At 39.9% G+C, this 22698-nt stretch overlaps 1 protein-coding gene and 1 long non-coding RNA gene across 3 annotated transcripts in view; one reads left to right on the forward strand and one right to left on the reverse strand.

Annotated features, from left to right (window-relative positions):
• The window catches only part of Il13ra1 (interleukin 13 receptor, alpha 1), a 59155-nt gene that overhangs the window by 23297 nt on the left and 13160 nt on the right, over positions 1–22698 (forward strand). The window contains exons 5-10 of the mRNA NM_133990.5: positions 5809–5993; positions 8607–8758; positions 13246–13293; positions 13575–13707; positions 16614–16710; positions 20139–20223. Of these exons, the coding sequence (NP_598751.3) occupies positions 5809–5993; positions 8607–8758; positions 13246–13293; positions 13575–13707; positions 16614–16710; positions 20139–20223 (700 nt within the window). The remainder of the gene's footprint in view (positions 1–5808; positions 5994–8606; positions 8759–13245; positions 13294–13574; positions 13708–16613; positions 16711–20138; positions 20224–22698) is intronic.
• The window catches only part of Gm42406, a 58258-nt gene continuing 38186 nt past the window's right edge, over positions 2627–22698 (reverse strand). For both annotated transcript variants that reach the window (XR_882283.2, XR_882284.2), the window contains exons 3-4: positions 15103–15187; positions 2627–3230 (exon numbers count right to left, since the gene is read on the reverse strand). This is a non-coding gene — a long non-coding RNA (predicted gene, 42406). The remainder of the gene's footprint in view (positions 3231–15102; positions 15188–22698) is intronic.

Here is a 22698-nt window from a genome sequence, read left to right on the forward strand (position 1 = left end):
AAGGATATCAAGGCAGCTATTGTGACAGCTGTATGGAGAAGGGAGTCTAGTCTTGAGGGCCTCTCCTCTATATGGCCTTCTTCTCTTATTTGATAAAATAGTTCTGAGAGAAAGGCATGTCCGGGACCCTCTCTAGGACTTCTGAAGATAGATGTCCTGGAATGTCAAGTTGTGGCTATGGCTCAGTGGTAGAGCACATTTATGAGACCTTACAAAAACAAAAAATAATTCATCCTGCAGTGACCATTTTGCCTGATGACATCATGGAAAATATTTGTACTATATTAAAACATTCATGGGCAGATCATGGACAGAAGGCAAAATCCCCATATTTTTTCATTTAAATGTATTTTTAAATGATACATACAAGCTATGCATATTTATAGGCTATCGTGTGATATTTCAATATATTCATATACAGTGCACTTGTATAAACCAGGCTTGGCATGCCAGTCTCCTGAAATCACATGAATTGTTGAACAAAATCCCTCCTAAGTGTCCTGGGGGTTGCAGTCACTGTCTTCTCCCTTGGGTGAGAGGCTCAGCCTGATAAGACTGAGGCACAGCACCAGTCAAGCCAGGTGGCTGCTAAGGTCGTGTGGGCCATTCTGGAGGTTTGGTTTTTATCCAAACCCCCATTTCCATGTAAAAGATCTCATTGGAAGTTTTGCAGTTTTACTAACTTACTTACTTACTTACTTACTTACTTACTTACTTACTTACTTACTTACTTACTTACTTGCTCTTGCTACCTATTGAGTCACTGTTTCTTAAGGCTCTTGTACCATTATGGCAAAGTTCACACTCTTAAACATGACAGACAACATCCCTTATCACCTGGCTAACCTGTCTCATCCTTCTTCTTGGACCTTCGCCTCTCGTACATCCTATCTCGAATTTATTTCCATTCTTTACACTGACTTCAATCCACACAATATTGATATTTACACAGGGATATTTGCACAGAATAGTAAGAACATTTGGCCTTCTCTCACAGCTTACACCTTGCCCTTTCATATAATGCCTCTCATTTGTCCTCAGCTCAGCTCAGATGTAATTTCCTGTTCAGAGAATCTTCTTTGAGTTCTCAAGTCTGGAGACACATCCCCAATAGTATGTTTGTGTGTCACAGTACTCTGTGCCATGTGATGTCATTTCCTGTTTACTGGGAGTTCCCTTCTCCAGGCGGCAATCTCCTTTGAGAGCAGGGGTTTTGTTTTATGTTTTCCCCAGTACTTGACACATGAGGTAGGCATTTAATAAATCAGTTGGGAAATTCTTAGTAGGATCCAAAACTAGAGAATATTCAGGGAGAGGGTGAGGACTAAGAAGTATAAGCAACCCAGTATCGCTATAGTACAGGAATGAAAAAGAAGAATTGAGTACATCTGGCTCCCAAGACTTGCTAGCAGATAAACAGACAGAGTAATTCTTTAGGAGCCTCCTGGCTCTGTGCCATAGTGAAGTCTGTGGAAAGCTGTTACTACAGGCTTTAAAGATACCATAGGAATTGGTAGAATCCCTGTGTTTATTATGCTACTAATCTCAGAGTTATTGTGACTAGAAACAGAATTCCTTCAGAAATGTGCCTACAGGAGGGGATTAGAAAGGAAATTAGAAAAGACTACCTCAATCTATAACAGACTAGGAAGGAAAGCAATCCAGCTTTTATACTTGGAGTATACTAGCCCATGAAGATCTAGTAAAAGAAGAGAAAAATAGGGAAGTGCCTTATTCCCTGGAGATATTCTAGCATAAACCAAATCTCAGTACAAACCACTCAAACAGTGTCCCCTTGGGATTAACTTGGAGAAGCATTCTTCTCTGGAGTGATGCATGCAGGCTCTTGTCAAGGTTGAGAGCAGACAGTGTTTTAGTTGGCATTCAGTCCCACATTGATACCTTTTGTCAGGGCAAAATCTACAATTGGACATGGCTCAAGAAGTGATCTGGAAATAGGTGGTTCACTGGCATCCAAGGGTCATGTATCAAAGATCCTACTACTTTGTCAAAGTATTTCCAGAGCTGGTTGTTTGGCAGAGGTTCTTTCCATAATATAAACAGGAGATGCTAGCAGTGTATAACTGTGCCTTAGTTACTTTCCTATTGCTGTGCTAAGACTCCATGACCAAGACAACTTATAAAATAAAGTGTTTAATTCTGAGGCTAACAATTCCAGAGGGTAGCAGTTTATGACTATCATGGTGGGGAACATGGCAGCAGACAGGAAGGCATTGCACTAGAATAGTAGCTGAGAACTCACATTCATGACTATGAAACAGAAAGAAAGCTCACTGGGAATGGTGTGGCTTTTCGAACTCTCAAAGTCCATTCCCAGTGACACAGCTCCTCCTAAAAGGCTACACCTCCTAGTCCTTCCCAAATGGCTTGAAAAACTGGGGACCAAGAATTCAAATATATAAACCTATGGGAACCATTCTCATTCAAGCCACCACAGACTGTTTGCCACTTAAATTAAATTAAAAGCTCAGGGACTCAGTCAGTTCCAGGGGTCACAAGTGACTTTACCTGGATGGTACCTTTCTTTTGTACAGTGTTGCCCCTATGGCTATTCTTCTCACTATCCCACAAATTCTTCATTCTAGTGCCATACTAGAATGTGTTCAAATCCGTACTAGAAATAAGCCTTAATTATCTCTAAGCCCTGGATTTATCATCTGTAAAATAGGGATAGTGATGATACTTACCTTTGAAGATTGATGAGGGCTGTTATATGAAGTGTTTGGAACGGTGACTCCTGGTCAGTATGGCAGTTCGTGACATCTGTAGATACTGGTGTTTGTTAGTTATTTGTATTCCCATGCAGGGAATGTCAGTATCCAGTGCTGCTCTCTTTTTCCACCACATGGAATGGGCATCCAGCTCATTCTTCCTTCTCCATTTTCCAATCAGAACCCCAGATGTGGTATTGGCTAGCAGACACCAAGGATGGCTTAGGTACCAGTGTGCACATTATGTTGTACAAAATGCCAAACTGTCTCCCCTAATCCCCAGCCATAAAATAGGGAGCTGTTGTTTGTTTATTTATTTATTTCTTTATTTTGAATTCAAAATTGTTGTTTGCAAACCGAGGAGCTGCAACTTGTCCCAGCAGGATAGTTTGCTTTGGAAGGGACCTGACCTGAAGAGCTCCAGCCTAGCAGCTCAGTGAGTTTTAGGGATGTTTTCCCCCATATCAGACACCTTCAGAGCCCACGAGGATCTATGAACTGTCAAAGAGACAAAAAGAAAGATGAACCTAAAACACTGTGCATGGCAGGAGTTCCTTTCATTGTCTTTTCAAGGGCACATTAATCACAAGCTTTTGTTATGCAAGAAAAATGTCATTAGTAGCTTTGGTTTCTGTTTTGGGTGGAAAACATTCCAGGACTGTCTAATCCCCAAAGTACTCATGACAGCAACTTAATTTTTAAAAGTTCTCCTTTATGATCCATAGAGACTTACAACTAAGAGGAAAGGTTTGTGGTATTAGATGATCATAATGGCACATGCTTATAATCCCAGCACTTTGAAATTGGAAGGTGGAGGATGCCAGGAGTTGGTTTATCTTTGACTACATAGTGAGTTTGAGAACAGCCTAGCCTTGAAATCCCTGTGTCTCAAAAACAACAGCAACGCCGAGAAATGAACTGTCTCTTGAAAGACATTTTCTGTAGCAGAACACTTCTTTGTAGTATTTTCAGGAATAAATATATTTCATCTTCATTTAAAAAAACTGATGTTCAGCAGGATGTACATTTCTGTCAGAGTTCTGATTCTTGAGCTCAGGAAAATAATTTTGAGATTAAGATAATGTTGAGATAACAGGCCAAGGGTTTGGGACTCTCTGTTCTTTATCTATTAAAATGCCTTCCTTTTCTGCAGAATCTGCACAATTCCAATTGTGGCAGATGATGTAAGACTTGACCCTGTCTTGTATTAGTTCCTAAAAAACAGAGGTCTCTGATAGCTGATATGAGAGAGAAGAGGGGAGGGGGGAAGACTTGGAGGGAGAGAGAGACAGAGACAGACAGAAAGAGAGAGAAAGAGAGAGAATGTAATGAATACTATTCATTGGCTAGGTGCTCATGGTCACTGGAGAAGGTGTGTGTATAGATGAAATTATATTAAATTTATAAAAGCTAGATGGTAGAGGGGATACTTAGAAAGCCATTGTGTGTCCCAACAGGGTAGTTTGGTATTGGAAGAAGTATGACCTGAACAGCTCCAGTCTTAGCAGCTCAATGAATTTTGAGGAATGTTGATCTGGCAGTAATAGGAGGACATTAAAAATGAAGGTCATGGAGGTCAAATATGAAGTCTACAACAGTGAGATCATGAATTCAAGAGGTAGCCTGTGGGAATATCACAGAAGATAAGACTCTAAGCAAATCTGGCAAATAGAATTTGGTGGTAGAATGTAGAGAAAGAGAGAAAGGTCATTTCAAGGTATCTAAGAACCATAGAGAAAATGAGCTCTTAGTGGTAGAAATGCAAAGATTGGCAGAATGGCATATCAGTGTGTGTGTGGGGGGGTAATATATGGAGTCTTCAGACAATGATTCTGAGGCAAGAGGGGAGAATGAAACACTCAAATGGGATAGTTAGAAATCCAGGATGTAGCCGGGCATGGTGGTGCACGCCTTTAATCCCAGCACTTGGGAGGGAGAGGCAGGTGGATTTCTGAGTTCGAGGCCAGCCTGGTCTACAGAGTGAGTTCCAGGACAGCCAGGGCTACACAGAGAAACCCTGTCTTGAAAAACCAAAAAACCAAAAAACAAAAACAAAAAAAAAATCCAGGATGTGCAGCATGGTGGCAGATGCCTTTCAACCCAGCACTCAGGAAACAGAGGCAGGTTGAGCTCTATAATTTCCAGGCCAGTCTGATCTACAGAGTGATTTCCAAGGCAGCCAGACCTAAACAGTGAGATACTATCTGAGAGGAAAAAAATCTTAGGGAAGAATTCTGAGGTATATAGTCAAGTTAAGGTGTTCCCCAGAATTCAATTAAAATAGAAGGATGGGGTTAACAAACTGAGAATGAGTGGACAAGGGAATTGAAAATAGAGAAGGGGAGGGGCTGAGGAGATGGCCTTATCAGTACACTGCTTACCTTGTAAGCATGAGGGTTTGCATTCCGATACTAAGCATCCATACTTTTTAAAAAAGCTGGGTGCAGTGGTGTATGTATGCCTTTAATCATAATACTGGGGTAGAGAAGATGGAAGGATTCCTGGGGCTGACCAGTAAATGTAACCAAAACTCCCACTTCAGTGAGAGACCCTGTCTCACAAAGTGGAGAGCAATTGAGAAAAACACCCTCTTGACTCTGTATCCATATCTGCTCACACACATAAGGATATATACATACACACACAAAACAGAAGTTGAGAAGGATGTCAGTGACTCTTCCACCCCTGGGGACAGGGGAAAAGGGGGAAACTAAGAAGACAAAGAACAGGCAGGGCAGAGCACAGAGGAACCACTGGGGTTCAGTATATACGCATTTTCAGAAGGTGTAAAACTTCTCACCCTGGCTTCAGAATTTCTTCCCTCATACAGAAGAGGAAGGTCAGGATTCCAGTAACCATGGCTATTGTGAATACTAATGCCCATCTCCAAAGGATGGCCTTTTCCTCTAGAATATAAAATGAGGCACACTAGAAAATGGACTTTTAAAACAGCTAGCATGCCTTGCAATAAGATATTTCTTTTCATGGACATTTCCTTCAGCCATTAAAAAAATGACTACCCATGCCTCTTGACCTTGTTCAAAATAATAGAGTGTTGTCTCATTTTATCTTGTAGGTACAGCAGCCTGGAGAAAAGTCGTCAATGTGAAAACATCTATAGAGAAGGTCAACACATTGCTTGTTCCTTTAAATTGACTAAAGTGGAACCTAGTTTTGAACATCAGAACGTTCAAATAATGGTCAAGGATAATGCTGGGAAAATTAGGCCATCCTGCAAAATAGTGTCTTTAACTTCCTATGGTAAGTTTCCAAAACCCTCTTGGACAGCATGGATACAAGGTTGTCTTGTCTTTTGAATCATTAAAGCAAATAGTTGAAGATGATGATGTTTGGTCCAAAACAAGAGACTGCATATACATAAACTTTCTTTGATAGATGCTTTAAGAAGCAATTTCGAAATGGTACTTCTGGAACATGAGTAGTGCAGGCAGTCTTCTTGTTGACTTACAGCCAAGATTGCAACCTGAGCTGTCTCATTCGAAGATCTCTTTTCACTTTGATACTCTGGAGGAGATACTCATCTGATCATATAGTCCCTGAGTAATATTTTAGCTAGAAAAATCTTTGATGGGATCCAATATCCCCAGGATATTACTAGAATTCTTCTAGTAATGCTGAGGACTGAATTTAGGACTCTGTGGATGCTAAACTATGCTCTTTTACTGAACTATATTCTCACCATTATATCCACAGTATTGAACTTCATGGGGGTACATGTATTGTCAGTCATGACATCTAGGACAACCATATCTGACTGGATTGTCTAAGTGTTGGTTTGTTAGTGGCCAATATTAGTTTGCTTCTCTGTTCCTTTAATCAAACACTGGTCAAACGCAACTTGGGGAAGAAAAGATTTATTTTTCTTTACATTTCCATGTTACAGCCCATCATTGAAGGAAGCTCAAGGCAGGAACTCAAAAGAAGGAACGGAAGCAGGGACCGTGGATGAAGGCTGATTACTGGCTTTCTCCCTATGGCTTGCTCAGCCTACTCAGAGGTGGCACTTCTCACAGTGTGCTGGGTCCTCCCACATCAATCATTAATCAACAGTGCACTATGGACGTGCTTGCAGGTCTATCTCATAGACACACTTCCTCAATTGAGGTTCCCTCTTCTCAGGTGACTCTAGTTTGTGTCAAGTTGACATTTAACCAGCAAAAGGCTTCAAGTTAAACAACAAATATCGGATTGAACACTTCATACCCCCTCTTGTCAGGGTATATAGACTCTTTTTGAGTGTTTCCTTATTTGTGAAATAAAATCTATAGTCACCTTTGACCTCATGTTGTAAGAGCCAAAGGACATGAGGTATCTCAAAAAATTGTGTATAAATAACGTCAGTATATTGGTTTGCTTGTTGCAGCAACCTATCAGGCAGCTCAGATTCTGACTAAATGCCAAGTGGATGATTTATAGGGGGAAAAAAAGAGGCATCGTTTGACAAAGGCTTCTCTAAATCTGTAAGCAGAACACTGATTATTCCTCCAGATAGTCTTGGAAGTCAACTGTATCGGGGGACCAAAGACAGCCTAGCTTGTAGGCCAAGAGAGTGATGTCAGGATATTTTATCACATGGAATTGGCTGGAGCAAAGCCCTTCATTTGCCTCTTGCTTGTTTGGCAAACTATCTTAGGTAGGGTTTTAAGGTTTATTCTTACTGTTCTTTCTGGAATTAATGCTGATATAAAGAATAATTCTTCATGACAAGAAGATGACCTCTCCATGTTTTCTGTTAATTGCCCATTATCTTCTGTTCCTTATTCTTAAGTATTGTTCACCTCCAAAAAAGTAAACTGGCCCAGCTAATACTTTCAAAAATATTTTATCCTTAATTGGGGTTGTAAGTACAGTAGTGTTAAATATATTCATATTGTTGTGTAGCAGACCTTTGCAAATCTTCCTTTTTTCTTTTTTGTTGTTGTTTGTTTTCATGAGAGAGGGTTTCTCTGTATATTTCCGGCTGGCCTGCAGCTCAGAGATCTGTCTGTCTCTGCCTGCTGAGTGCTGGGATTAAAGGTGTGTGCCACCACCACCTGGCATCTACGAGTTTTTCATCATGCAAAAGTGAAATACTGCCTAGATCTGTAGTAAACACTAATGCTGCTTCCCCACGGCCAAAGGCAGTACCTTTCTGCTTTCTGTTTGACTATAGATACTGTAGTGTTTCACATGAGTAGAAGCACAGTACTTTTTTAGATTGGCATGTTTCACTTAACATAATGTTCTCAAAACACAGTTATGGTATAGCTTGTAATAGAGACCAGGGTACTTTTAAAATTGTGGTCTTGGATTAGCATTGGTGAGGGAGAGCTACAGAAACCTCTTTTTTTTTCCAGTGGAGAGATGGTTTTATTTTGCAGTATTTAAATATATTTACATCATTTTCACCTTCCCTCTTCTCTTCCTACTTGCAGCCATGTTCCTTTTGATGCTCCCTCTCAAATAGCCTTTTCTTCTTTTTCAGAAGCCTCTTATACCTCATATTTTGTTGCATGTGTGGAGGAAGCACATCTGGATCTTTATTCTCTGTGTGGCAGCTAGCTGTCCTGAGTCTACCTTGATCAGTTTCTGACTATACTCAGATCAGAGTTCATGTCATTTACCAGATAACCCCAAAGACTCTCCTGAAATCCATTTTACTGGGCAGATTTAAATACACTTCCTCTGCTAATTGTGGCTAATCAGAAATTCTCAAACTCTATATCAGATCATGTGAAGCCATTAAAAGCCATCAGCCCTATTTTGATTTAACTTTGTGAACCTTTATTATCGAGTTTACATATATAATCACATCTTATATACATGTAATTAAATAAACATGTAGAAACTAATTTGCTTTCTTCTATCTTTCAGTGAAACCTGATCCTCCACATATTAAACATCTTCTCCTCAAAAATGGTGCCTTATTAGTGCAGTGGAAGAATCCACAAAATTTTAGAAGCAGATGCTTAACTTATGAAGTGGAGGTCAATAATACTCAAACCGACCGACATAATATTTTAGAGGTAGGTTTTGTTAGATCATAGTTTTCCTTGGAGTATTTTCTTTCACTTGAACTTCTTACATTAAAATAATAATGAGGAGTAGCTCTTAACATTTGTGAGAGACAATGATGATGATTTAAAAAAAATAAGACATGTTGCAAGTTTTGATGGTTTATAGTAGTATTGGCTGCAGGGTTTATGTTGCTTAAAACATTGCTATTGTTTGCTGTGTTGTAGACACTTTCACTCACTACAGCTATTAGACAGTGACAGCTGACAAATATGTTTCTCTCTTTTTTCTTCACAAAGATTGCCAATTAGAAAACAGGTAAGTGTAAACTGATTTCTCAGTGTGTGTATTATGACAAAAATCAAATGGGCTGTCAAGTAGAATGACTAGAAGAAGGGCATGAGGAAATATGAGGGAGGGAAGTCACCGGAGATAATGACATTTGAGATGAGAACAGGCTGCTGAGCAGGAGCTTGCTACCTATCTGGGGAACTGGGGTCAGAAGGGACAGCAGCTTAAAACAACAAAACAAAACACAGAGTTAAGAATGAGCTTGAAATGTGCAAGGTGAAGACAGAGTGGGCAGGTATGGTCAAAATATAGTAGGAAAGATATTTACACAATTGGCAGAGATAAAACCATGTAGGCATGTAGAGGCCTAGGAAAGACCAGTCGGTTTTTGTGGAGTTTGTGGCAAGGAATGCAGTCAAATTGGAATAGTCAGAGTTTGTTGGATCACACATATGTCTGCTGTCCAAAAACCAATGCAAAACAGGCAAATTTGAAGTCTCTGTGGGACCTTCACCAGAATATGGTGTAACCTTAGGGCATCAGTCCCATTTTTCATTTTTTAAGCTTCATCGATTCTTGTGAGATTTTGTTTCTTTGCTTACTACATTTGAATTGGGAGAAGTGGTGTCAGCTGGTGTGATAGCTCAGTGGATAAAGAGCTTTGCAGGCAACCAAGTCTGATGACCAGAGATCAGTCTCTGGGACCTACATGGGTAGGAGAGAACTACAAGTTTTCCTCTACAAATGTGCCATAGAAGTCATACACCTAAATGCACATGACCACACATGTATACACACACACACACACACACACACACACACACACACACACACACACACACACACATACACACACACACTAAATTCAATAGCTATAATCTGTTCCAGGTGCAAATTTGAAATCAGACCATTCTAACTGTATATTTCCATAAGGTGGCGCCTTGAGACCACAGGGAAAGTACCACTCACTTTTATTTGCTACCTGCCTGGTTCCTTTATTCCATATTAAAGCACCTTACATTGGTGTTTAAAGGAACCCAGTATCTTGCACATAGATAAACTTTCTGGCTCTAGTTGTTTTATCTCATCATGGAATACTTAAAATGCTTAGTAAAATAAGTTAGTTGTTGACATTCTTGAACTCCACAGGGAGTGCCCTGCTCAAGCAGTAGAACAGAACCCTTCAGGGTGTTTGCAGATGAAACTGTAGTGTATACAGCCATTGTTAGTGTTAGAAAGCATGGTGTTCCCATGCAAAGTGAAATGATGCCTGTGTGGGGAAGGGGGATGTTTAGATCGACAACGAAGTGAGTATTTTGATAACTCCAGCCTGTTCTCTTCCCTGGTGCTTCTGTGTGAACTGCAGACACATGTACTGCTTCTCTTGACTCATTTAGCCCCTCAGTTATGCTGCCATTTCAAACTTGATCACACTTATGCCTCTTCTCTCCACTGAAAGTACACAGCAGGCATTGGTTAGTGTCAACTTTGTTCTGTTCTTGGTACTAGCAACAACTTATATGTTCATAATGGTGACTATTTAGTAAGTATATTAGTAAGCACCTTCTCTTAATTCTCTCATTTAGAAATCACTAATCTCTCAATTAGAAACCCAAGCCCAGGGATCTATTTATGTCAGGTTATTTGATCCCTATAATTGTAGTTACCCCTAAGGCCATATTTCTGGTAAATGATAGAATTGGGATTTAAGCAAAAGGGACTGGAGAAATGGCTTAGTGGTTAAGAGCACTGGATGGTTTTTCTGGATGGTTTCTGATTCTCAGAACCTACATGGCTATATGCCTAGTTCCAGTGATTCTATGCCATCTTCTGGCCTTTGCAGGCACCATGTAGCATACATGCAAGCAAAATGCTCATGCATAAAATAAAAACTAAAAAAATATAAGATTTAAGCAAAAGTCTCTTTGTTTTTTGTTTTTTGTTTTATTTCTCTGTGGAGCCCTGGCTGTCCTGGAACTCACCCTGTAGATCAGACCAGCCTTGTACTCAGGGATCTGTCTGCCTTTGCCTCTGCCTCATGAGTGCTGGAATTAAAGGTGTGTACAACCACTGCACAGATTAATCAATTTACTTATTTTTATTTTACATTTTATTTTTATTTTATTTTGCCTGAAGGTATGTCTGTGTGATAGTTTCAGAGCCCTTGCAACTGGAGTTACAGATGCTTGTGAGCTGCCATGTGGTTGCTGGGAATTGAACTCAGCTCCTTAGGAAGAACAGTTAGTGCACTTAATGGCTGAGCCACCTCTTCAGCCCCTGCCAAAGGAACTTTTAAATATAGATCAAAGACTACAACATACCACTACTTATTTTAGAACTCAGTACCATTCACTAAATGTTCCATACCGGCAGTTTTGAAGAGCTAAAAGACCAACAGGATGAGGAAAGACTATTGTTTCAATAGTTTGTTCATACAGAGGCAGAGAAAAGGCCATGCAGGTGGCGTCAGTGTCCTATTTCTGGAACCACTGGCCTACTGAGAAATCACAAGTGTCAAGTGCCTCTTGAAAGATCAAGCTGCAGGCTGATGTCACTTCTTTCCTGGACCATTTCCCAAACATACAAATGCCATAGTCAGCAAATCATTGTGATTTGGTCTCGTTCCACTGTATGTATTAGCAGCCACTGATCCTCATGTATGGATCAGCAGCTGCTAATACAGTTGCGAGGAGGAAAACAAGGACACAGGGCACCAAGTAGACAGATTTCAGGGAAGGGGTGGGTTATAAGAAAACCTTATTCCCAATACTGTTCTAAGATCCTTCTGGGTATGCCCCAGTGTGATAGTACAAGTTCATGATCCAGTTTACCCATCACCCACACTGCAGATCCAGCAAACAACTCCTCAAGAAGTCTTTCAGAAAGAAAAAGAAGGGTCTAAGCAGCAAAGCTCAGAATTAGCACACAAAGAGCTGGTGACATTTAGGGAGGAAGCAGCTGGTGAACATCTGCTTAAAGAAAGAATTAAACTCAAACACATGAACAGAGTAATTCCAAGTAGACTGTAGTCCAATTTATGTGTATAACATCCATGGTGTACGTGTTTTCTTTCGTTCAGAAGTTTTATATGTGTGTGTATACATATATATGTAAATATTAATAATATATCTTAGACATTATTATATATGTATAATATGATATAATGCTATCTCTATAATATATAATACATATATAATACAATATTTGTATAGCATAATTATATATTGTTATATAGTGCATATTTTATATATTATTGTATATGATAATATAGAGTATATAAAATATGTATGTTGTGTGTGTGGCACTTATATACCTTAATTCAACAAGACTTCAGTGTTTTTTTTTTAAACTACTAGGGATTGAACCTAAGACTGCAAGCATACAAAGTGTTCTATTGCTGAGCTATAGACCTAGCTCTTATTTAATGATGATTTATATAAGTAATCTTAGTCCAAGTTGAAGATACAGAGACTGACCTTTGAGGTCACACTAACTTATAAGCTGTGTGAGTTATTTAATATTCCTTTAGCCTTAGTTTCTTAAAATGTGGGTTCCAATAATACTAATCTCATGGGTTATTATTATGAGCTACCACATCAGAAGCCCTTAGAGAAATATCTTTGTAGCACATTCTTAACAGTTGAAAAATGGTCATTATTACTATTAAGAGGAATACCAGGCTTAAGGGCTGGAGAGCTAGTTCAGTGGTTAAGAGCACTGGCTGCTTTTCCAAAAGATGATTCCGAAGATTCAGCTCCCAGCATTACAGCTCACAACTCTCTGTGACTCCAGTTGCAAAGGGTTGCAACATCCTCACACAGACAACACATGCGGTCAAAACACCAGCACACACAAACTAAAACTAAAACATTAAACATTTTTTTTTAAAAAATATTTATTTGACAGAAGTTGGACTATTAAGACTAGGCAACATTTTTACTTGATTAATTTTTTTGCTATTTTTGAAAACACTCAAATATACATCTTATTTCCTGGAACTGGAGTTATGGGTGGTTGTGACTGACCTGACATGGGTGCTTGGGATCAAACTCAGGTCCTCTGGAAGAGCAGCCCATGCTCTTAGCTGCTGAGACATCTCTTTAGTCCACATGGTCTTTTAATAGGATGCAAGAAAAGCTTCTTAGAAATGGCTAAAGACATAAGCTTTTTTTTTTTTTTTTTTAAATTTGGAACTTTTTTTTTCAAGGTTGAAGAGGACAAATGCCAGAATTCCGAATCTGATAGAAACATGGAGGTCAGTCAATTCAGCTTTGGCTGTTTGGGTTTGAACATCAAGCAACTGAGGGTGGGACAGGTCAGGCACAGTGTAAATTTGAAATTCTTGGTGTGGCGAAAAGAAAACTATTTTGTTCTGGAGGCTATCGCCAGTGCTTTTTGGGAGTCAAAGTCAGATAATTGGAATTGTAATCTGAATCTTAATCCCACACAGAATTTGGCCAATAATTATATTATAACTCAACAGCAGAGCTAAAGGGAATAAACTGGTAATGGTTTTTTGTGCATTTTATATCTAAGGGTACAAGTTGTTTCCAACTCCCTGGTGTTCTTGCCGACGCTGTCTACACAGTCAGAGTAAGAGTCAAAACAAACAAGTTATGCTTTGATGACAACAAACTGTGGAGTGATTGGAGTGAAGCACAGAGTATAGGTAAGAGAGTACAATATCATTACGGTGTAAACCACTGATGGTGGAAAACTAAGTTGAAACTTAAAATAGATTGGGAAAGGGCCTGCCATTCTTTTTTGATGCCAGAGAGTATTTAAAATAAGCATTTTGCTGGGCGATGGTGGTGCACGCCTTTAATCCCAGCACTTGGGAGGCAGAGGCAGGAGGATTTCTGAGTTTGAGGTCAGCCTGGTCTACAAAGTGAGTTCCAGGACAGCCAGGGATATACAGAGAAACCCTGTCTCAAAACAAACAAACAAAATAAAAAATAAAATAAGCATTTCTTCTCCGTTCAATTGCTGTCACATCAGCAAGGGTTAAAAGACAACATACAGTTCCACAGGATGTTATCCTCACCTCTGCTCCATCCCCATCTTTATCAGCAAGGCAAACAAAAACACAGAAAGCAGGCATCATCCAATTTTCAAGTTGACTCATGCCAAAGGACTGTCCTGTATGCTGGTTAATGGACTCAGGAGAGTAGCAGTGAGCTTGGTGGTATTTAATAGAGATAAGCCTGAATGTAGGCTTGAAAATGAAGGTAGTGGCTGTACTGAGCAAGCCATACTCAAAGGATGGGAGCTATCTGTTTGAGTTGTGGAGTGGGGTGCCAGGGAAAATGCATGTGCTGGTGCAGCTCACAGGTTAAGACAGTGTTTCAGGGTGGGGTAAAAAAGGTAAAAAAAAAAAAAAAAAACCTGGGTGATGGTGGCGCACACCTTCAATCCCAGCACTTGGGAGGCAGAGGCAGGTGGATTTATGAGTTCGAGACTAGCCTGGTCTTCAGAGTGAGTTCCAGGACAACCAGGGCTACAAAGAACAACCCTGTCTCGAAAAACCAAAACCAACCAAACAGCAATAGCAGCAAGACTGGTAGAAAGGCATCTGACTTTAACTCTGGTTTGTACATACATGAACATTTGCACTTGCACATTTAAACACACAAACACACACAATATGTGGCAGCTCCTTTCTCAAACTTTGTGTGGAGCATCACATTGTAGGAGACATATGGCTGACTGGAATCTGTGTTGAAAGGTGAAAAGCTAATGACTCAAAATTGATAAGAAATGGTACATAAAGTTACCTTGAGAAGGCTTAGCTGTTGAGTTCTTATATTTAAAGCATTGCTGGGTAGAAGAGGAAATTTGCTTTTATGGCCACTAGGGGCAATATAGAATCAACATAAGCCTTTGAACAGCTGTTAAACATAGTCAGAAATGGGTTTCTGAGTAATGTTATTCCATATTCATCAAGAGACTGAATAAGCTCTTTATCAGGAATAGTTGCATTATTTATCTGTTGTTCCATAACAAAGAACACCAACACATTATCTAGGAATGGTGGCTAATACCTGTAATTCCAATCAATACTCACAAGAGATTGAGCCAAGAAAATTGGCATAAGTTTTGAGGCCAGGCATGGCTGCATGGTGGATCAGCATGGAGTCCTGTGTGAGACTCTGTCACAAGAAAAAAAAATACAGAAAAACAAACAAGTGAACCAAAGTTTAACAGCTTACAATAGCAGACACTTGTCATCTCCTGGTTTCTCCATGTAAAGAGAATGGCATGGTTTAGGTAGCCGCCTCCCAAAATTGCATCAGGGGTGTGAGTGGTACTGTAATCTCATCTAAGCCAAAAGCTTGACCAAGGCTAGAGAGTCCATTTCTAGGTGTACCAAAGGGGAAAAGAAGAAGAAAAGATTACATAGAGAAACACTAGGGGGAAGGTCAGATGAAGATACTTGAGTAAGTCAGTCACAACTAAGAAATCCCAAAGATGGCAGGAGCCACCAGAAGCTGGAAAAAGGTGGGAGATTATTTTCTAGAGCCTTCAGAGGGAACATGGCCTTCCTTGCCAGTATCTTGATTTTGAACTTCTTTCCTCCAGGACCGTGAAAGAAAACTTTTCTTCAAGTATCTATAATCTGCTGTAGTAGGAAACTACTACAAATATATTTTTTAGTTCCTTGTCCCCTTAGGCCACTCCACAGGGCTCCTTTCTGACATAGAAATCTGCTTCCTCAATTGAACAATCCTAGCAAGAAAGGGTATGTAAGAGAATAGCTTTACAAAAACCATAGTTCATCATCACTTATCTTGGGAATAAGAGACCATCACGGGTGCTATTTCTGTTATTTAGAAGGGAGTCAATTAGTGTAGTGCATGTCAAGAAGAGGAATTATATAAGAGTATGATCATTAGAAGGCAGGAATCATTTGGAGTCATTTTAGAAGCTCCCTAAAACAAGGATATTAGGCCCTGATGATGCTTTCGAGATACTCATGCCCTTGTGGGAAATACGAATGTCGAAATGGATAAATAGCCTTCCATGTGTTGGCTGTAGAAAGCTGAAATTTGTAATTAGATGGATCTATATTTTAAGCCTGCCCGAGCCTTATCTCCTGAATAGATCTGAGATAACATTGACAGATAGAATAGCTCAGAGATAAGCATGTGAGTACCTGAATGGTACCAGATTCATAGGGGAGACACTCTTTAGGAATCATAAAGATGCTTACTTGTTAAGTAAGCAATAGTGGACAGTAAGTGAGTACAATAATGCATCTTTAGGTAAAGAGTAAGAAAGAACAGCCACCGTGAATAGATATAAAATCTTTTATTTAATACAGTCTAAAACAAATTAAGAGGTCCTGGTTGCAGACAATCCTTAAGGTGTTCACTCATCTAGAAAGCTCGGGCACCAGAGCAGGAGACCTTTTCAAACTATTATAGGATATATGAAGAGTTTGAGGAAGAATGGTTTGAGGCATAGGAAAGAAATATCTGTGATCTCACTAGTAAGTAGAACTGTTGTCTGATTTATCACACACAAAAAAACGTGTTTTTAGTTCTCATGTCTCCATGCTTGCTTCCTATTCTGTAGGTAAGGAGCAAAACTCCACCTTCTACACCACCATGTTACTCACCATTCCAGTCTTTGTCGCAGTGGCAGTCATAATCCTCCTTTTTTACCTGAAAAGGTAAGCCACCCGCTAAGGTAGACTTCACAGTTCCTGCTAGCTTCGGTGCTGTGCCTGTTATTCTTCATGCCTGTTACTCTTCATTCATATTGTGTTTGCCTCAATTTTTTTCGACATTATCATCATATGTGACTTTTGCTGAAATTGACAGACAAAGCATTGCTGTGTTCCTTTTGCGGTAAAGGAAGCATCAAATGAGTTTCCTACAGCACTGCATGGGCATGGCTCCCTGTTTAACATAGCTAAAAATAGACCTTGTGTTTTGTTCATTGACTCTTATCAGTACCTCGATTATCAGCAGCTAGTTGATAACTCTTGGAATGAACTTTTGGAAATAGGGCTTTAGGCACTTAGCAAGACATCTCATTGGGTAAAGGCACTTAGAGAATAATCTTGGTGATGTATGTTTCATCCCTGGAAGCCATGCAAATGTTTTAGGAAATAACCATTTCCACAACATTGTAATCTGACCTCTCTTATGTACACAACGGTATGTCCACCCACATGTGTGCCCTATTCCTCAAACTTCAAGCACAGATAAAAAGAAAAAACAAAAACAAAAAGAAGTTGGGAGTGTAGCTCAGTAGTAGGATACATAGCATGTTTGAGTCTCTGGTTTAATGTTCAACACCAACCAAGAAAAAGAAAATAAGAAATGAAATCTGTTGCTATTGAAATGACTTTAGTGGTAATGCAAAGCAGGCTGCTAGTCTATGCCACAGGAAAGAGAATTCTACCAGATTATCACTAACATATACTACTTATTTATTCTTAAGAGTACTTTTTTTTAAAGTGCAGGGTGGTGCACACCTGTCATCTGAACACTTGGGAGGTGGGGGCAAGGAGAAATTTAACTATGCTCAGCTTCACACTGAACTAAAGGCCCCCTTCAGCTCTGTGAGGTTGGGTGTCAAAAAGGAGAAAGGATGTTTTATTTCTCTTAACCAGTATAGAGATGGTTATTGCTCTTGCTGTAAACACTAAAAATTGGAAAGAAACAATAGATCTGGACCCAGAACCAATGTTTTAGCATTATTTCAACATTATATGTTATATATCTACTTATATGCTAGAAACTGTTCAAAGTACCAGCCTTATGACAGTCCCCATGTAACTTGGTCCCCATCTATATGTTTAGATGGGATAGAGCACATACATAGCAGGAAGTCAGGTTGGCAGGAAGTGGAGGTGGGCAATGATAGAAGACTCATTTCACATACGGTGGCCAGGGAAGTCCTTTTCAGGAACATCATTTGAGGAGAGATTCACAAAACAAAGGCATAGGCCATTCAGATATTTGTCCAGACCGAGGAAAAAAGGAAGTACAAAGGCTCAGATGCTGATATGAGCTTATCATGTGTGGCTGGAAGAGACAAGGTAAAGAAGAGCAGCCAGAGTTGAGGCTGGAGAAGCCAGCAAATAGGACTAGGTAGGACATGACAAGGAACAGAGATTTTTATCCTAGGCCTGATAGGAGACCTTGGTATAGTTGCACAAAGCAGGGGATTTGTGTGGTCTAGTGTACCGTTATGCGTAGAATCATGTCACTATTAAAGACTTGGTTTTTCACAAGAATAGAAGCAAGTGTGTTAGTAGAGGGCATCAGTGTCTGGCAGGAAGGATGAAAGCAGTCTGTTTGTATTTTGGTTATTTTCTTTTGAGACAGGGTCTCACAATGTTGCCTTGGGTGGCCTGAGATTCTTTATGTAGATCAGACTGGCCTCAAACTTACAGAGATCTATTTGCCTCTGCCTCCTGAGTGCTTGGATTAAAGGCATTCAACACTAGACCCATTGAAGCAATATGTACTAGAAGGTTAGCCATGGACAAAGGAAGAAATGGTTATAGAAATGTGGAATATATTTTGAAAGCCCAAATTAACAAGTCTTGCTGATGGAAGTATGAGGGAAATGGACAATCCTAGTGTTTGGTCGTGAACAGCTGAGAGTCAGTGACATTTCGTGAGATGGAAGGAACTGCAAGCTGAGCTGCCTTTGAGAGAAAGGGGAGGATTTCAGTTGTTAACCCATTGTTAGAGGTACCTAGTAAGTATCTAAGTAGATGTATACGGTAGATAACTGTATCCATGGACCTGGTGTTTAAGGAAGATCTCTATGGGAGAGATAATGTGCAGAGTCATGTCCTTGGGCATTAAATTACTAAAGCAAACACTTACATGGAAATACAGGAGGGATGAATAATGGGACACCTGGAGATACACCCTGAGAGGTGATGAAAGCCTACAGAAAAGGTTGAGAGCTGGAGAGGAAAGGGCTGAAGACATGGCTAGGCAGCAGCCCACTTGTCCGGCATGTGCATCGCTAGGGTTGAAGAAAACATGGGAGAGAAGTAATAAAGGAAAAAGTTGTTAACAGATTCTGGCTCTGTGAAGTAGCACATGCCTAGTACTAGTACTTGGCAGGCAGAGACAAAAGAATTCAAGGTCGGCCTTAGCTGCATATCAAGTTCGTGGACATTTTGAGCCACATGAGATGCTGTTTAAACACAAAGCGAATAAATCACCCCCCTCCAAAAAAAAAAAAAAAAAAAAACTCAAGAGCTTTTGGTTTTGGCAGTGCTGAGCACTGAATCTAAGCCCTTGTGCATGCTATAGGCAAGCATTATGACCACAAAGCCATGTCCCTGACCTATTTCTTACTTGATAAGACAGGATCTAAGTTACTTTGACTTTGAACTCGTAACCCTCCTGCCTCAAGCTCCTAAGTAATCAAGATTGTGGTCTGGGCCTCTAGACTCAGCTATATATATTTATTATTCTCTAAGTTATAAAACGCAAACCTCTTGTCTGCTAAGATTATCACCATTATTTTATTTTATTTTATTTTTTTATTTTATTTTAGAGACAGGGTCTCACTATGTAGCCATGGCTGGTCTGGAGCTCACTATGTAGATCTGACTAGCCTTGAATTTACAGCGATCCACCTACCTCTGCCTCCTGAGTGCTGGGATTAATGATATTTATCACCATGCCTGGCTTCCATTACTTTTTATGTGCTACAAGTAATTTGTTTAAGTTGGTGCCTTATTTCCATCCAGACTCTGTGCTCTTATGACACTGATTTCCCATGCCATTTAAAGATGTTTTTTACTATTACCTCATTACAGAAGGTAACTTACTAAAAGTGACTTGTGTATTGTGATTCTTTTTTTTTTCTGAGACAGGGTTTCTCTGTGTATCCCTGGCTGTCCCGGAACTTGCTCTGTAGACCAGGCTAGCCCCAAACTCACAGGGATCTGCCTGCCTCTCTGAGTTCTGGGATTAAAGTTGTATATCCCCCCTGCAGTGTATATTGTGACTTTTGCATGCCTATTTTTAATATAGCTGTATTTATGTGAGAGACTCTAATGCACCAGAAGGTAGATCTAAAAAGTATCTCTTTTTTTGTTTGTTTTGTTTTATTTTTAAGGCTTAAGATCATTATATTTCCTCCAATTCCTGATCCTGGCAAGATTTTTAAAGAAATGTTTGGAGACCAGAATGATGATACCCTGGTAAGCACTGCCTCATGGGGTATTGAAGTAGGGTATGAGATTTTGAGAACTGATGGTAATATACATGTAACATGAAATTGACTATTCCAATCATTTTGAAAAGATAGTTTAGTAGCCTTCAATGCATTTTCCGAGTTTTACAACCACTATCAGTATCTACTTCTAGAATTTGTTCATCATTCTTAATGGAAATTGTACCTCACCAAACTCAAACTTCCTGTTCTTTCATCCCTTCCCCTTGGCAGCCACTAGTCTGTATTGTGCTCTGTGTGTTTGTCTATTCTAGGTTATATCATATATATGGAATCACACAATATTTGCCCTTTTGAGTTTGGCTTGTTTTATTTAGCATCCTGTCTTCAAGGTTTCTCATATTGCAGCATGAATCAGAATTCTTCAAATTGGATATTGTGTGTATGTTATATGTTGGGGAGCGGTTATGCATGCTGAAGCCAGAGGAGGATGCTGAGGGGGTACTCTCTGCCTTATTCCTTTGCAAAAAGGGTCTTCACTGAACCTGCAGTGAGGCTGGTGGGCAGCAAGTGATCCCTATGTCCCTGCCCCCCACAGCACTGGGGCTACATGCACCAGCAGCCATGAACAGTTTTTAAAATGGATGCTGACATTTCCAACCCAGATCCCCAATGGTTACACAGAAAATGGTCGGATCTAATGAGTCACCTCCTCAGACCAAATTGGTTATTTTAGGCTACACTTGATTTAAAAGATGAAAGAGTTGATTTAAAAATGTTTGGATATCTGGCCAAGCATACCAGCTAAGAAATTCTCAGAACACCGTGTCTGTCTCAGATCACTGGACTCTATCCTCTTTCTGAGGAATGAGATATTTTATCTAAACACACAGGAGGATGAGCCTCCTTAGGGAAACTAACCTAAGTGGTGGGCCTTCAACTTTGAGATCCTTTTTAAAAGTAGAAGTAAATATAGATAGGATTAACAACTAAGATACACTTTGTTCATACAATTGCGTTACAAAGCTGGACTCTAAGCACATACAGAGAGAACAGACCCACTCCAGCTGTTGGTTTCCTGCAGACTCTCATTCTAGATCCTATGTCTAGATTCGTAAGGCATAGGAGCATAATAGTTTGAGGTTTCTGTGATAAATGCAGTCACCCTAATGAGATAATGAAGAACATGTATGAAATAGATATTAATAGCACTGTAGATAGCTTAAATTAGTAATAACAGGCACGGGGCACTTCATTTAGAGAAGTGCTGTAGTGTACTAGATAATAGCCTGTACTCTGGAGTCACAATGTCTGGATTCAGATATCCACTGTGTTATTTACTGCCTTTTTGACCTTAGGTCACTTGCTTAGCCTTTCTGTAATTTGGTTTTCCCATTTAGAAAATGGTAGGAGGAGTAGCACCTGTCTCATGCTGTTGTCTTGTGGACTAAAATACAGAGCATAATAACATTAAAAACTAGTTAACATGCCTCACACTTTAGACATGCTTAATGCATGTTACCAGTGAGTAGAGCTTTTGGCAATAATATGCATTTATTGTTGACTCTCATACTAATGACTGACTCATATTTGGCAGTGATGCTATTCAGCTAGGGACAGGGAGTGAGGAGACTGACGGGCTGGCAGAAAAGGGTTCTTGTAGAGTACTTTAATTTAAAATCAGACCATTTTGTAGAGAGTGATAATGCCTAAGCCAGGGTACTACTGGGCAGGTAGGTCAAGCAGTCTATCAGAAAGACTGTATAATGTATGTAAACTTAGTGTGGCAACTAATGGGCCTTCAACTCTATCGAGTCATAGTCAACTGGAATTCTTGCAAGAAGTACAGGTTCCTGGGCACTGTCTCCAGAACTGCTGTCAAGTCAGGGGATGAATCCTACAAATCTGCATATTTAACAAGAGGCTATAGGTGATTTGTGTCCTGGTAACACTATCTATGTACCATAGCATTCTTTATTTCAACAGCTACTCCAAGAAATGCTGAAAGCAGTTATTGAACATCTAGTGTATATCAGGAAGGGGAAACGAGTGCTTGGCTTATGTACCTTACTGAGTTCTCATAACACCTCTATAGTATGGGTGCTTGTGGTGGTGAGTGCTGTCGATGGAATGTGGAATCACCTGGAAGACAGGTCTTTGGATGTGCTTGCAGGGGATTATCTCAGTTATACTAACTCATGCTAGAAGGCCCATTTTAGTTGTGGTTGAGACCATTTCCTGGGCAGTGGATCCTGGACTGTATAGGGTGCAGAAAGCAAGCTAAGCATTAGTAGGCATTCATCTCTGTTTTCTTTTCTTTTTTTGTGGATGAGAGGTTATTAGCTGTTTCAAGCTCCCGTTGCCTTGATTTCTCTGCTGTGATGAACTGTATCATGAGCTGTGTGCTAAAATCCACCCTGTCCGCTCTACGTTGCCTTTGTCACAAGTATTTAGTCACAGCATAGAGGAAACAATTAAGAGAGTGCTGTTAGTATCATTTTCC

This window comes from Mus musculus, chromosome X, assembly GCF_000001635.26.
Source record: "Mus musculus strain C57BL/6J chromosome X, GRCm38.p6 C57BL/6J".
NCBI lineage: Eukaryota > Metazoa > Chordata > Mammalia > Rodentia > Muridae > Mus > Mus musculus.